This window comes from Rhinatrema bivittatum, chromosome 2 (genome assembly GCF_901001135.1).
Source record: "Rhinatrema bivittatum chromosome 2, aRhiBiv1.1, whole genome shotgun sequence".
NCBI classification, from domain to species: Eukaryota; Metazoa; Chordata; class Amphibia; order Gymnophiona; family Rhinatrematidae; genus Rhinatrema; species Rhinatrema bivittatum.
In genome coordinates, this window is record NC_042616.1 from 294,173,316 (window position 1) to 294,188,513 (window position 15,198).

Consider the following 15,198-nt stretch of genomic DNA (forward strand, 5'->3'; position numbering starts at 1 on the left):
GAATGACAGTGAACCTCAAGTTCAAGAGAGTCTACTAGCAATGGAGCACTTTATTGATGAGATCTAGTACAAATGACAATGATGTAGTAGACGATCAGAGATAATGATTACTAATGATAAGCAGACTGAGCATGATCATTAGACAGACAATACCAGTTTTCTACTCGGTGAAAACGCAAGTCAGGAGAACACTGTAATATGCAACCTGACGTTGGCATGTGGAACATGTTAAGCAATGAAGATACTGCATAGAGAGACCAGAAAGGTTCTTCCAACTGTCGGCATGTTGACGGTCGATTTGAAAAGTCAAAGTGATTATTTAATAAATCAGTTAGATATTGCTCAAGTGACTTGTTTAACTCTACGAAAGCTAATGGTGACAAATACAACTTAGAATGGTTAGTTTACTTTCTAGAAACCGGTTGCCTTTATTGTTCTATGTAAACTCTTTTCTGTCAAATCCACCACATTGTCCAGTATTGGGTTTAGTGATTGGCAAAACCCAGTGGCAATTCAAAATCATGAAAACTTTGGATCATAGAAATGTCTTACTGACATATTTAATGAGACAGCATGAATTAAGAGTTGATTCAAAGCTAGAAGGGAGCAAGAGTACTGGAGGCAAGTCCTTACACTTGTTATTGTAGTCATTTTTACATTAGCAGAATGCAGTTTAGTTTTCAGAGGCTGTGATAAAAAGTTTGGTTCACAAAGATATGGTCATCTTAATGTACTGGAATTAATTGCAAATTCATAAGAATATAAAATATGCCAAACTAGGTCGATCAAGCCCAATATCCTGTCTCCAGCAGTGGCCAAACCAAAGCACAAGCACATGACAAGTACCTAAACATTAAATAGATCCCATGCTGCCAATGCCAGCAACAAGCAGTGGCTGTTCCTGTTGATTAATAACAGTTTATGGACTTCTCCTCCAAGAACTTATCCAAACCTTTTATAAACCAGGTACACTAACTGCCTTAACCACATCCAGTTTGATCCATTTCTTGCTAATAACATTGAAAAGCATGCAAACTGTAGATCTGGACAATCTTCATATTTGTTGAAGACAACATGCGATGAGCTTATTGAAATTTGTGTCAAAAGTTAAGGATTCTGCTCTGGCTGATTTGAGAAAGGCAGGATATTTCAGTTTATCTGTTTATTCTATACCAGTTTTGTCACATACAGACCAATTGGCTGCTATTTTGCGATTTATTTCATCAGATGGCTTACATGTTCAGCAGTTTTTTACTTTTCTACTGTTAGAAAGTCATAATGGTGAAAGTATGGCAAGTGCAGTTTTGGAGTATTTACACAATGAATGTAATGTAAACTTTAGCAAGTATAGAGGACAGTTATATAACAACACAGCTAACCTGTCAAGTAGAATAACAGCATGCAACAAAAACTGCTGGTGAAAAATAAATATGTGCTGTGCATCCCATATGCTGGACACCTATTAAACTTGGTTGGTAAAGCAGCAGTTGATTGTTTAGAAGCTGATTTTTTTTTTTACTGTTGTGCAACAAATTAACACATTTTTTTTCTTCATCCACCAAACACTGCGCGGTGTTGAAATCGTGATTGAAATGTGATTCATCCGTGCCAAAAAGTCTATCAGATAAGAGATAGGAAGCAAATGCAAAAGCAGTTGAATCAGTATCAAAGAATTATGATTGATTCGTTGATGTACTGGAACAACTTTACAAGGACAACAGTGAAAAGGGTGATACAAGAAGAGAGAAGCTGGTTTTCTTGAAGAGAAAATGGAAGCATTAGAGTTTGTGTTCATGCTTGTACTTTGGAATAGTTTTTCAGTTTCATAAAACAAACGCACTTCCGGAAACCCATATAGCACTTGGGACGTTTGCAAAGCTTTACGCATCATTATTCCAGTTACTTACTGAAACCCATGATAAGTTTGATGAAATAGAGCTAAATGCCAGAGAGAGATTACTGAATGTGGAATTACAGATGCATAATTAAAAGAAAAAGGAAGAGGCAGAAACATGATGATAGTAATGTACCTGACACTGATGGGCTACTCACACCAAGAGACAAGTTTGGAACACAAAAATTCCTTACCATTATTGATCAGTTACAGGCTAGTTTGAGCAATGAGCAGTAGTATATAAGCTTATTGCTAACACGTTTTCTTTTTTAATTAGTTTAGAAGCTTCAGAAGAGAAGCTATTTGAGGGTGTAAGACTGATGAAAAAAAAAACTATGCTGAAGACATTGATCTAAACCTTGTTGGAGAGTTGAGGCTATTCCATACTTATGTTAAGACCGTTTATCCAGATAAAGGCAGCTTGAGCTTTCTTAAGTTGTATTGAGTTACGAAATATAAAGAATCCCAAAAAGTGAAACACAGGGAGGATTATCTGGGAAACTGAGGGAGATGAAAAAAGTAATCAAGAAAGCAAAACGTCAGGCAGAGGAAAGGATTGCCAAGGAGAAAAGTGAGGTGACAACATTTTTCAGATATATCAGAGAAAGGAGAAAGGTACATAGTGGTATAGTGAAATTGAAAGGGGATAAGGATCAATGGGTGGAGAGAGATGATGAATTAGCAGAAATATTAAACAAATTCTTCAGTTCAGTGTTCACTAAAGAAGACCCTAGAGAAAGGACCATCACTTATCAAGACTGTAGAAGGGACTGGAGTAGAGAAAACTCCATTTATGGAAGATATGGGAAGAGCTAAGAAAACTGAAAGTGGACAAAGCCATGGGGCCTGATGAAGTTCACCCCAGAAAACTGAAGGAACTCAGAGATGTGCTGGCGGGTCTACTGTGTGACCTGTTCAATAGATCTTTGGAAAAAGGTGTAGTGCCTAGTGACTGGAGAAGAGCAGTGGTGGTCCCGCTTCACAAGAGTGGGAGCAGAGAAGAGGCTAGAAACTACAGGCCAGTTAGCATCACCTCGGTGGTGGGAAAATTAATGGAGACTCTGCTGAAGGAAAGGATAGTGAACTATCTACAATCCAGTGGGTTGCTCGATCAGAAGCAGCATGGATTCACCAGGGGAAGGTCCTGTCAGACTAAGCTAATTGATTTCTTTGATAGAGAACTGGATCAGGGAAAAGCGCTCGATGTAATTTACTTGGATTTTAGTAAAACTTTTGATATGGTCCGACACAGAAGACTTATCAACAAAATGAGAAGCTTGGGAGTCAGCTCCAAGGTGTTAGCATGGATTGCAAACTGGTTGACAGATAGAAGACAACGGTGATGGTAAATGGAGCCTACTCTGAAGAGAGAATGGTGTTAAGTGGAGTGCCACAGGGATCGGTGTTGGAACTGGTTCTGTACAACAACTTCATGAGCAACATTGCGGAAGGGATAGAAGGTAAAGCTTGTCAATTTGCAGATGATATTAAGATCTGCAACAGAGTGGACAAGCCAGAAGGAGTACAGAGAATGAGACTGGATTTAAGGAAGCTAGAAGAGTGGTCGAAGATATGGCAGCTGGGATTCAATGCCAAGAAATGCAGAGTCATGCATCTGGGGAGTGGTAATCTGAAATAACTATATGTGTTGGGCGGTGAGGTGCTGTACATGGAGCAGGAGAGACACCTTGGGGTGATAGTGTCTAACAACCTGAAATCGATGAAGCAGTATGACACGGCGATAGCCAAAGCCAGAAGAATGCTACGCTGCATAGAGAGAGGAATATCTAGTAAGAAAAGGGAAGTGATAATCCCCTTGTACAGGTCCTTGGTGAGGCCTCACCTGGAGTACTGTGTTCAGTTCTGGAGACTGTATTTCAAAGGAGACAAACAGGATGGAGGCGGTCCAGAGAAGTGCGACCAAAATGATGGGTGGTCTCCATCGAATGACTTATGAGGAGAGGTTGAAGAACCTGAATATGTATACCCTGGAGGAGAGAAGGAGCAGGGATGATATGATACAGATCTTCAGATACTTGAAAGGTTTTAATGATCCATAGTCGTCAACAAACCTTTTCCATTGGAAACAATTTAGTAGAACTAGGGGTCACGATTTGAAACTTAAGGGAGGAAGAGTTAGAACCAATGTCAGGAAATATTTCTTCACAGAGAGTGTGGTATATGCCTGGAATGCACTTCCGGAAGAAGTGGTGAAGACTAAAACTGTGAAGGATTTCAAAGGGGCATGGGATAAACACTGTGGATCCCTAAAAGGCTAGAGGATGGGAATAAATAAAAAAGCTTAACCAGCACAAAGCGGCAGTTACTACCCTTAACAGAAACATGTGGGTAACCTGCACGGAGCAGCAGTGACTGCCTTGGGAAGCTTGCTGGACAGACTAGATGGACCATTTTGGTCTTTTTTTGCCATTTCTATGTTACTATGTCTACAGAGAGAAAATTCACTTGGTCTTTCCAACATTGAATCTATTTTGAGGTTATTATTTAGTCTAATGGTAAAAAACTGTTCTGCAGAAAGGACATTTTCATAGTTAAAAAGGATCAAGAATGATCTGCGAACTAGACTCCTCCAAGAAAAGCTTTCTGCATTGTGATTTTTGTGTATAAAAAATGGCAAAACTGCGCAGTCTTCCGATTGATGATATTAAGAGTTTATTTTACACTGTGCATATTATATACTTGCATTTACCTCTCATGCACTGAAATGTATGCGGTATTTATGCATTATCCCTGCTATGAAATAAATTCAACTGCTTACTCTAAACTGTGATGAATTTGTTTTTGATTGTGAATTTGTGGTATTCATTCTTAAGGATAAGTATACTGTTTTCACTTATAAATGTACATTATCAATAATTTTCCTTACTTCTAGTCCTAGACAAACAGTTTTTTAAATAGTGAGAGCATCTCAGATGACAATGGCTTAGGGCATCAATAAGTATAAATCTGGCACTGTCCCAGGAACAAGATCGATCCACTTTCCTGTTCCTGGAAAGGGACACAAGACAAATTAGCCTTGGATGCCTTTGCCCTCAATTGGAGCAAGGGCCTATTGTATGCATATTCTTTGATTATGCTCATGGCAAAGACTTGTTGAAGCTAAGAGAAGATGGGACCATGATTTTCATAATCCCTTTTTGACCAAAACAGTTGGGTTCCAATCAGGGTTCCAATCAGGTTGGGGAATTCCCCATCCCTCAGCGCTCAGGATCCTTATGTCATGTCCCTGGGTCTCACAACCTGAATGTTGAGAGGGTAGTTCTGCAAACCCTGGAACTTTCAGAGGATGTGTCTTGTGTTTTTTTAGCTTCAAGTAAGGAGTCCACGAGAAAGTCCTTTGGACTAAAATGGAGGAGGATTGCCTTGTGAAAACAGAAGGCCATAGATCCTTTCTGCTGCTCCAGATGAAAACTGCTTGATTAATGTCTGCATTTGTCTCAGTCAGATATTAAGACCAACTACATAAGAGTGCATTTCAGTGCAATTAGTGTTTATCACCAGCATGTAGAAGGTAGAACCATCTCTGTATAACCTTTGGTTGTTGAATTATGAGGGACCTGCTTCATGGGGCCTCCCATCAGGCCACTTGCTGTATCTTGGTACCTCAGTATGGTACTGACCCAGCTGATGAAAGCTCCCTTTGAGTTTCTGTACTCATGCAATCTGAAATACCTGACCTGTAAAATCATGTTTTTAGTGATGGTGATTTGAGTGGGCTCCAGGCTCTAGTAACTTATCCACCTTATACAAGTTTTATCATGATAGAGTGTTTCTGCTTACTGTCAAGAAACTGTTCTCCTCGGTGTGTTGTCCTTTGGAATTTTTCTCCTTGTAGGATAACCTCTGTCCAACACAGACTAGACATTTGTAGGTTAGTTAACTGAGCAGTATTTACAGGTCCAACATAACTTCCCTGCCCTAGTATGAGTTAACTGTGCAATATCCCAACTCTGACCCAGTTTCAATTACAGCAGTCTTCCTGAAATACCTTTCGATTCAAGAAGGGTAAATGCTTAAAAGATGAGGTGAAAGAGGCTATTTTAGCCAAAAGATCTTCATTTAAAAATTGGAAGAAGGATCAAACAGAAGAAAATAGGATAAAGTGTAAGCGTTTGCAAGTTAAACATAAGACATTGATAAGACAGGCTAAGAGAGAATTTGAGAAGAAGTTGGCCATAGAGGCAAAAACTCACAGTAAAAACTTTTTAAAATATATCCGAAGCAGAAAGCCTGCGATGGAGTCAGTTGAACCATTAGATGATCGAGGGGTTAAAGGAGCACTTAGAGAAGTTAAGGCCATTGCAGAAAGATTAAACAATGTCTTTGCTTCAATGTTTACTGAAGAGGATGTTGGGGAGATACCCGCTCTGGAGAAGGTTTTCATGGGTAATAATTTAAATGAACTGAACCAAATCACAGTGAACTTAGAAGATGTGGTAGGCCTGATTGACAAACTGAAGAGTAGTAAATCACCTGGACAGGATGGTATACAGGGTTCTGAAGGAACTCAGAAATGAAATTTCAGATCTATTGGTTAAAATGTGTAACCTATCATTAAAATCATCCATTGTACCTGAAGACTGGAGGGTGGCTAATGTAACCCCAATATTTGAAAAGGGCTTCAGGGGTAATCCAGGAAACTACAGAACAGTTAGCCTGACTTCAGTGCCAGGAAAAATAGTGGAGAGTGTTCTAAAGATCAAAATCACAGAACATACAGAAAGACATGGTTTAATGGAACAAAGTCAGCATAGCTTTACCCAAGGCAGGTCTGGCCTCACAAATCTGCTTCATTTTTTTGAAGGGGTTAATAAACATGTAGATAAAGGTAAACAGGTAGATGTAGTGTATTTGGATTTTCAGAAGGCATTTAACAAAGTTCTTCATGAGAGGCTTCTAAGAAAAGTAAAAAGTCATGGGATAGGTGGCAATGCCCTTTTGAGGATTACAAACAGGTTAAAAGACAGAAAACAGAGAGTATTTATTTATTTATTTAAAAGGTTTTATATACCGACAACCGTTTGCACATCGTGTCGGTTTACAGATAACTTAAAACCACGGTATAGGTAGGCATAGCCTTTACAAAGAACATAGAACAGTCAACAAAATAACAAGCAAACAAACTGAATAAAATGGTTGATAGATTCAAACTGGGGGTAACATAAGTTGGGAGAGGGGGATAAACAGTAACAAAAAGAAAATGCTATGTACAGGGTTCAAAAAATACATTCATTGCGATTGCTGATTCTTATTTGGGGGAAAGAAAGAGGGGAAAAGGGAGGCCTGAAATAAGGCAAATGGATTTTTTTTATTTTTTTTTAATTTAGAGGTGGGCCACAGAGGCAGAAGAGTTAGCAAGCAAGGGTGAGGAGGGGTAGGCTTGTAGAGAGAGCCAAGTTTTGAGTTTCTTTTTGAATTTGGGTGTGGAAGTTTCAGTGCATAGATCAAGGGGCATGGAGTTCCAGAGGGTGGGGCCTGCAAGGGAAAGGGCTCTGTTTGTAGTAGAGATGAGTCTAGTTGATTTTATAGAGGGAGCACAGAGGGTTCCACGTAGGGAGGAACGAGTTGGTCTTGTGGAGGTGCGAGGGAGGAATGGTGGGTTTATCCAGTTGTAATGTTCGTTGGTGATACTTTTGTGAATGAGGGTAAGAGTTTTGTATAGGATGCGTTATTGTATAGGAAGCCAGTGGAGATCAATGAGGGTGGGAGTGATGTGGTCTTTCTTATTAGCATTTGAGTAGTATTAAATGGACAATTTTCTCTGTGAAAAAGGGTAAACAGTGGAGTGCCTCAGGGATCTGTACTAGGACCCGTACTTTTCAATTTATTTATAAATGGTCTGGAAAGGAATACGATGAGTGAGGTAATAAAATTTTCAGATGATACAAAATTATTCAGAGTAGTTAAATCACAAGCAGATTGTGATAAATTGCAGGAGACCTTGTGAGACTGGAAAATTGGGCATCGAAATGGCAGATGAAATTTAATGTGGATAAGTGCAAGGTGATACATATAGGGAAAAATAACCCTTGCTGTAGTTTCACGATGTTAGGTTCCTTATTAGGAGCTGCCACCAAGGAAAGAAATCTAGGCGTCATAGTGGATAATACATTGAAATCGTCGGCTCAGTGTGCTATGGCAGTCAAAAAAGCAAACAGAATGTTGGGAATTATTAGAAAGGGAATGGTGAATAGAACGGAAAATGTCATAATGCCTCTGTATCGTTCCATGGTAAGACCGCACCTTGAATACTGTGCACAGTTCTGGTCGCCACATCTCAAAAAAGATATAGTTGCGAAAGAGAAGGTACAGAGAAGGGCGACCAAAATGATAAAGGGGATGGAATGACTCCCCTATGAGGAAAGGCTAAAGAGGTTAAGGCTGTTCAGCTTGGAAAAGAGATGACTGAGGGGGAGATATGATAGAGGTCTTTAAAATCATGAGAGGTCTAAAATGGGTAAATGTGAATCGGTTATTTACTCTTTCAGATAATAGAAGGACTAGGGGGCACTCCATGAACTTAGCAAGTAGCACATTTAAAACTAATCAGAGAAAATTCTTTTTCACTCAACACACAATTAAACTCTGGAATTTTTTGCCAGGGGATTTTGTTATTACAGTTAGCGTAACTGGATAAGTTCTTGGAGGAGAAGTCCATTACCTGCTATTAATCAAGTTGACTTAGAAAATAGCCACTGCTATTATTGCATCAGTAGGATGGGATATACTTAGTTTTTGGGTACTTGTAACCTGGATTGGCCACTGTTGGAAACAGGATGCTGGGCTTGATAGACCCTTGGTCTGACCCAGTATGGCAATTTCTTATGTTCTTATGGAGTTAACACTCTAGTTTAACATTTAAAGTTCTTTGGCTCAGCGGGCTGTAGCCAATAACAGTTTTCAGTCTTCTACTTCAAGGTAGGTTAAGCAAAAATATATCCTAAACCATTCTCTCAGTTCATGAATCCAGTTTGTAGCTCTGTAAACAGCTTTTAAATTAGGCACTTATTGAGTACCACCACTCACGGTAGTCTCAATAGACTGGACAACTACCATTCTCCCACAGCTGTTTGCTTAAAAGGAGACCATAGAACTACTTTAATTTCAAGTTGCATGAGATGAGGAAAACAAAACTGTTCACTTGTAATACTGTAATGCTGCCAGTCCCTTTATATATTCCATATCCTCCATGGCCACCTGTGAAGGATTGTCGAGTAGTTCAGTCTCCATGTTCTCAGGTTCATTATCCAAATCTGTTCCAGCCCTCAGTTCTGAAACTGGTTCCTCTCCTCCAAGGCGTGCTCTCTTCCCTTTTCAGTTGCCCTCTGACCTAATAAATTCCATCTGATGGGAGTGCTTCACTGCCTGCCCTCCCTCCTGCCTAGAACCCCTCCCAAGGCTTCTGGGAGATGTATTTTCCACTAGTAGGTCTAGTACCTTAGAGGGATCTTTAAAGATGCCTTCTCTTTTAAAGTAACCTCACTGTTTTCCCTTCTGTTCTTTGAGGAACAACTGTAAATGGTACCATGCACCTCCTCATGGTACCCATCCTAAGTTTCTGCCTAAGGTGATATCGGAATTCCATCTTTACCAGTCATTCGGCCTTCCAACATTTTTCCTAGGCTACATGCCCACCAAGGTGAATAAGCAGTGCAGTTTAGACTGCAAGAGAGCCTTGACCTTCTACCTGGAATGGACTGAAGCCCTTAGAAAGTCCACCCAGCTTTTTGTTTCTATTGACACCAACAAACTAGGCCAAACATGCTCTAATTGGCTATCAAATTGCATTTCCTTCTGTTATGCCCAGGTGGGCCTGAATCTGGTGGGTCAAGTCAAGGCTCATGGTGTCGGAGGAGATTTGCAAAGCTGCAACATGGAGTTCTTTCCATACATTCACATCACACTATTGTTTAGGCAGGGACTCCTTACACAACAGTATGTTTGGACAGTCTGTTCTGCAGAATGTCTTTTAAGGTGTAGAACCCAACACTGTTCCTTCCTCGGTCCTTTTGTTTTTGTTCGACTGCTCCTTTACATGAAAGAAAAAAGGCCTGTCACCAACAAAAACAGTTGTTGTTGTTGTGCCCATTGACACCAAGTTTCCTGTTTATTGTTCGGGCAGTCTGTAGCTATGGTTTTCCCACTTGTGAGGACTGCCATCCTGCTTTTCCTTGTAGAAAGCAGAGTTGCTTACCTGTAACAGGTGTTCTTCAAGGACTTTAGGATGTCAGTCCTCCCATAACCCGCCTGCTTCTCCTTGAAGTTCGGATCAAATATAAGCTAAAAAAAAATAGATTGAGAGGCTCCCATGTGGACACATGCTTGTACTCCAGCCTGCTCATGCTCAGTAGGGTATTGTCAAAGTACTAAAAATCTTTGATATAAAAGTTTGACTGGGTTACTTTGGATGGTGTCACCCACTTGTGAGGACTTGCTACCCTCTGAGAAGATCTGTTACAGGTAAGTAACTCTACTATCTTTGGAGAGCATCCATTACAAATAAGCAATTTTGTATTGTTTGAAATAAGCCATGATGAGTTATATTTTCTTCCAGCAGTGGATCTGTTTAATACTAATCAGTTATGTAACTTTGTCATGCATATGAATTGCTTTACAATATGTTATTAAAACTTAGCATATTGATTTAAAAGTTGAAGGAGCAGAGGAGCATTATCTCCTTCAAGATCAGTAAGTAGTTTTATCTCAATTGCTGTCCCCATAGTTTGGGTATGGTTTTGGTAGTGAGCTAAATTTCTTATTGCTGTATAATAAATGTTTCTATTGGACAGTAATATGCATTATTTGTTACAAGTTAGTGACTGTGGTGCCATTATTCTATCTGCACTGGTCACCATACACGACCAACTTTGCGATGTTAAGTGAGCTGTGCTTTGTTTCTTATCCCACAACACATACACATTTATTTATTTATTTATTTAAAGTTTTCTAGGCTGACATTCGTTGGGAACATCACATCGGTTTACAAATAACAAGATTACAGCGTATAGGCTTTACAATGAACTGAGTTGAACTGAGTTGAAACAAAACAACAAGAAGAGGCGGGTTGACTAAAACAGGGGATGAACTGCGTACTTAAGTCAGTAATAATGGTATAGGTATAACATAAAATATAGGTGGAGATATTATATTTACATGTTAGAAAGGTGAGGGAAAATAATTGCTCAGAGATATGATGTGGTTAAGGAGGCACTGAAATAGACCTTGCGGGAAAGGGGAAAAGGATAGGGGAAAGGCTGGGGCAGTGAAGGGGAGGGTGGATAAGCAGCAGCGTTAATGCTGGGCGCGCGTGAGAGTGGGTCAGGAGAATGCCTGTATGAAGAGCCAGATTTTTAATTTTTGTTTGAATTTTTGCAGTGTTCTTGGCGTAGGTCAGCAGGCATTAATTCTTGAGGAGCTCCAAAAGTTTACAGAAAATACTGCTTTTCTGTAGTTCCTCTGACTTAATATCGTGGCGATATTAACATAGTCAGTTAATGAGCGTCCGTTTTCCTAATCCGTGGCTGTGCAGAGGTTAGAAAAACAGACACGTATAAAGGAAAAACTTGAGTTTTAGGCACAAATATATAACTGGGAAAAAGTGCGTTGTGACCACTGCTAACTAGAGTCTTGTCCTGTGATAGAAAAAGCCTGCCCGAAGAAGGTACGAATCATATGGAATGTACTCTGATGATGATGCCAACAGTGACGCGTCCAGTGCCTGTTCGGAACGCTCCTACAGCTCGCGAAACGGCAGTATCCCAACCTACATGCGGCAGACAGAAGACGTGGCAGAGGTACTCAATCGCTGTGCCAGCTCCAACTGGTCTGAAAGGAAAGAAGGCCTTTTAGGCCTGCAGAACCTCCTGAAAAACCAGAGAACTTTAAGGTCTGTAAAGTATGGATTTTATTTTTTTTTAATAATTGATATAAAACTTTTCCAAGTTATATATTTGCCTTACTCTCTTGGGTATCTTGAGTACCACTCCATTTAAAATTAAAGGGCTAGGGGGCAGGGAAACACATGTCAAGTTTTGGAAGAAGAATGCACCAATATAAACAGCAGCCACTTTGTGTACCAACAAAATCTGAGGTTTCAAATGGAATTTATGTGCATTTTACTCAGTGGAAAGATAACATACAGGGAAAAAAGGAGAGCACAGTTAATGTCTTGCAGTGCCTTCGCGGCAGGAGGTGCTGGGATAACAGATGAGTTTCTCTAGTTTGGGAGAGAAATAATGAAATGCTGTCTGCACAGCTTCTGATATACACACAACAACTTACAAGTTGAAACACAAGATATAAAATACAACCTTATGTTGGAATCTGTTGTGAGGGAGATGCGTCCCTATAAATAATGGGAACAGTGCAGCTATAGAGAAACTTTTTTCTTTTCTTGGTTTTTTTTTTTTTTTTACAGCGCATGATATATGTTGCTATAGTTTCAGCTGGTGAACTGATTAATCGTTTTGTTGTTTTAACAGTCGTGTTGAACTGAAGAGACTGTGTGAAATTTTCACAAGAATGTTTGCTGACCCACACAGTAAGGTATGTTAGTGTCTTTCTGTACTTGTCAGTATATGACTCATCTGGGGCTTTCTGAATTAAAGTAAGCTTGCTAGCTCATTAATTAATAAAAGAACTGATTTGCAATGTAGCACAAATCATTACAGCTGTGCCCACTAGTGCTCAGTAGCATGCTTAACTCATTTGTCATGAGAAACAGTCTGCAAACTGCAGGCGAGGGGTTCTGCTAATGATGTGACAGTAATTGAATACCACTAATAACAACCTACAGCAGCTGTTGAACAGTGTGTGGGCACATAGAATAGGAAAAAACTATCACATAAGTTAACAGAAAGAATAACCAAATATCCAAAAGGCTGGAAAACAGGCCTTCTTTTCAGGATAACCAAAGTACATGAATTAATTAGATTCTTAGTCCTTATATATGCAGACATTTCTGATGAATGTTCATTGTAGATACTTTAAAAACCAGACTTGCTTAAGGTCCTTGTGGGACTGGAGATGGCCAACTCAACCAGATATCTCTTTGACATTTTCCTAATCATAAGAGGCAATGAATAATGGGTTGCCCTTTTTCACATATAGTTCAAGATTGATACCAGTTTAAGGATTTTGAGATCAGAGCTGAAAATGTGTAATATTCAGACTGTCATTAATGCCATAATGTACACTTTATATGGGGTCAAGCTCCCCCATCTCATTTCTTCCCTCCCTTCTCTCTGCTCATCAGATCTCTCCCCTTCCTATCTCCCTTTCTCTCTCTGCACTCCATTTCTCTACTGTTCCTCCCTCTCTGTCAGGGTTGAGTTGCATAACAATAATTAGAAGGGCCTTCCTTTATCAACCAGATTAATTGGATTTATCGCCTCCATCCAGTAGATGGTGGAAGATCATATGACATCCTGTGACATCATCTCAATTTAAGTGTAGTGGAGGGCAGTTAAAGCCAGTAATCTCTGCCTCCAGCATAAGGAAGACAAATTGGTGGTACAGCAGGAAATTCCATAATGGTTTAAAATTAAAATTTGTGTTAAAATAACTCAGATAAGAAATGCAACTTTAACTGCAATTTATATAGCTGTCTGTGGCCCTGGCACCCCTTGGATTCAGAGTTTGCGAGCTCCAAGTCCCACTGAGGGTCTTGGTAGAGCTTGAAGGGGTCTCTAAATTAAGGAAAATGATAAAAAGAAAATCCTATTAAAGTTACTCTGCAGAACAGTAAGTAGAGGGGCCATTTCTGCACTTATTCACTGCCCTGGGTCAGGAAGCATGTACTATGTTTATGTAGTAGCAAATAGTTTTTTCACCTTGGTAAACATGTTATTCCAAATTCCAATATTTGGAAATCCCTATTTATGAGCATGCTGACTAGTGCATTTCACAAAAGAGAAGGCACTACTAGGTTGTGCTCCATCACTTCTAAAGAAGACAAATGTGCTTAGATGCTTGGTTGGAAGACAACACTAGAGAGATGGCATTTTGTCATAAAGTGATCAAGAAAACTTGGGGAAAGGTTCGGAAGAAAAATTTAAATGAAGCTTGAACATTTCAAACATTTCCAGTGATGTCTTGTACATAGAGTATTCCCTGGTTACACATTTAAATATGTGTAAACATCGATTAAATATAGAATGTGTATTCCAGGTTCATATAAACTGGCTATAAGGAATTGAAAATGCAAAATATTTAATAAACTCTGTGCATACAAATGCAGAAATGAGAAAGCAAATGGAGAGGTTTGTGAACCCCCTTACCTCCACCCTCCCTGGCTATTTTCTCTAAGCCTTTGGAAATATAGAAGCTAGGTGTAGTTGTATAAATTGATTGCCTGCATATACAGTAGTTTCACTGTGAAAAACAAACATTCTTTTGACCTTTTCTTTGGTTGTTGCAACTTTTAATTTAGCTTTTTGCACACATGGTCAGCTTTTCCCATTACCAACTTGCATTTTTCAGATTTCTGTATTGACAAAGCATGATTCTTTTTGTTGTTTAGTTTGAGATCTGTTTAGGTCCCAAACAGATGCTCTACTTTTCTGAAGACCATGTACATCACCAGTCACACAGATGAATGGCTTCATTGACATTTGGTATTGATGAGCTTTCTAGGAATTTTTTGGGGAAAAAACGGGATACACAGGAGTTCCTGCATACCCAGGGCATGTAGTGTGCCTCAGTTTGGTTTTTTTCCACTGGAGAGAACAGTTGGTCTCTCCCTTGCAGTTCACAGCTTTTCAGAAGAATTTTAGCTTATTTAGAGGGATTTTCTTTTCTCATTCACTGCACCATCGGCCTCTTTTCTCCTTCTATTTTCTTAGTTCGATTATATCATCAGTTAAGAATTACTGATTTTTCACCATCTTGTCAGCAGGCCTTTTCAAATCCTCCGGTTGCATATATTTTTTCAACTTGGGATTGTCTTCTCAATTTTAAAAATTTCTTCCTTGCAATCATGAAGTCAGAAGCTCTAAACTTCACGTTGCTTCCTGTCAAAATCAGGGACAGGTTTTTGACTGGATCCAGAAACTCTAGCCAGAACTCCAGTCTTTGTTACGAAAGATCTCCCTGTAGGTCTGGGGCTAACATTTACATCAAACTCCACAGGTCTTTAGAAAAAGTCTAGTTGTGGTTGTATGCAAATAAGGGGTTCATTTGTTTCCCTGCTTGAACAATTGACTGATCAAGGCCACTTCTCAGACAGAAGTAGATGAATCTACTTAGGAAAAAAGCAAAAGTGCTACTTTTTAAACAAGATTATA

General features: G+C 39.4%; 1 protein-coding gene across 20 annotated transcripts in view; it reads left to right on the top strand.

Moving 5' to 3' along the window:
- Positions 1-15,198, top strand: part of CLASP2 (cytoplasmic linker associated protein 2) — a 963,528-nt gene that overhangs the window by 663,942 nt on the left and 284,388 nt on the right. For all 20 annotated transcript variants that reach the window (XM_029589622.1, XM_029589627.1, XM_029589623.1 and 17 more), the window contains 2 exons: positions 11,557-11,801; positions 12,397-12,460. In XM_029589622.1, coding sequence (XP_029445482.1) covers positions 11,557-11,801; positions 12,397-12,460 — 309 coding nt within the window. The remainder of the gene's footprint in view (positions 1-11,556; positions 11,802-12,396; positions 12,461-15,198) is intronic.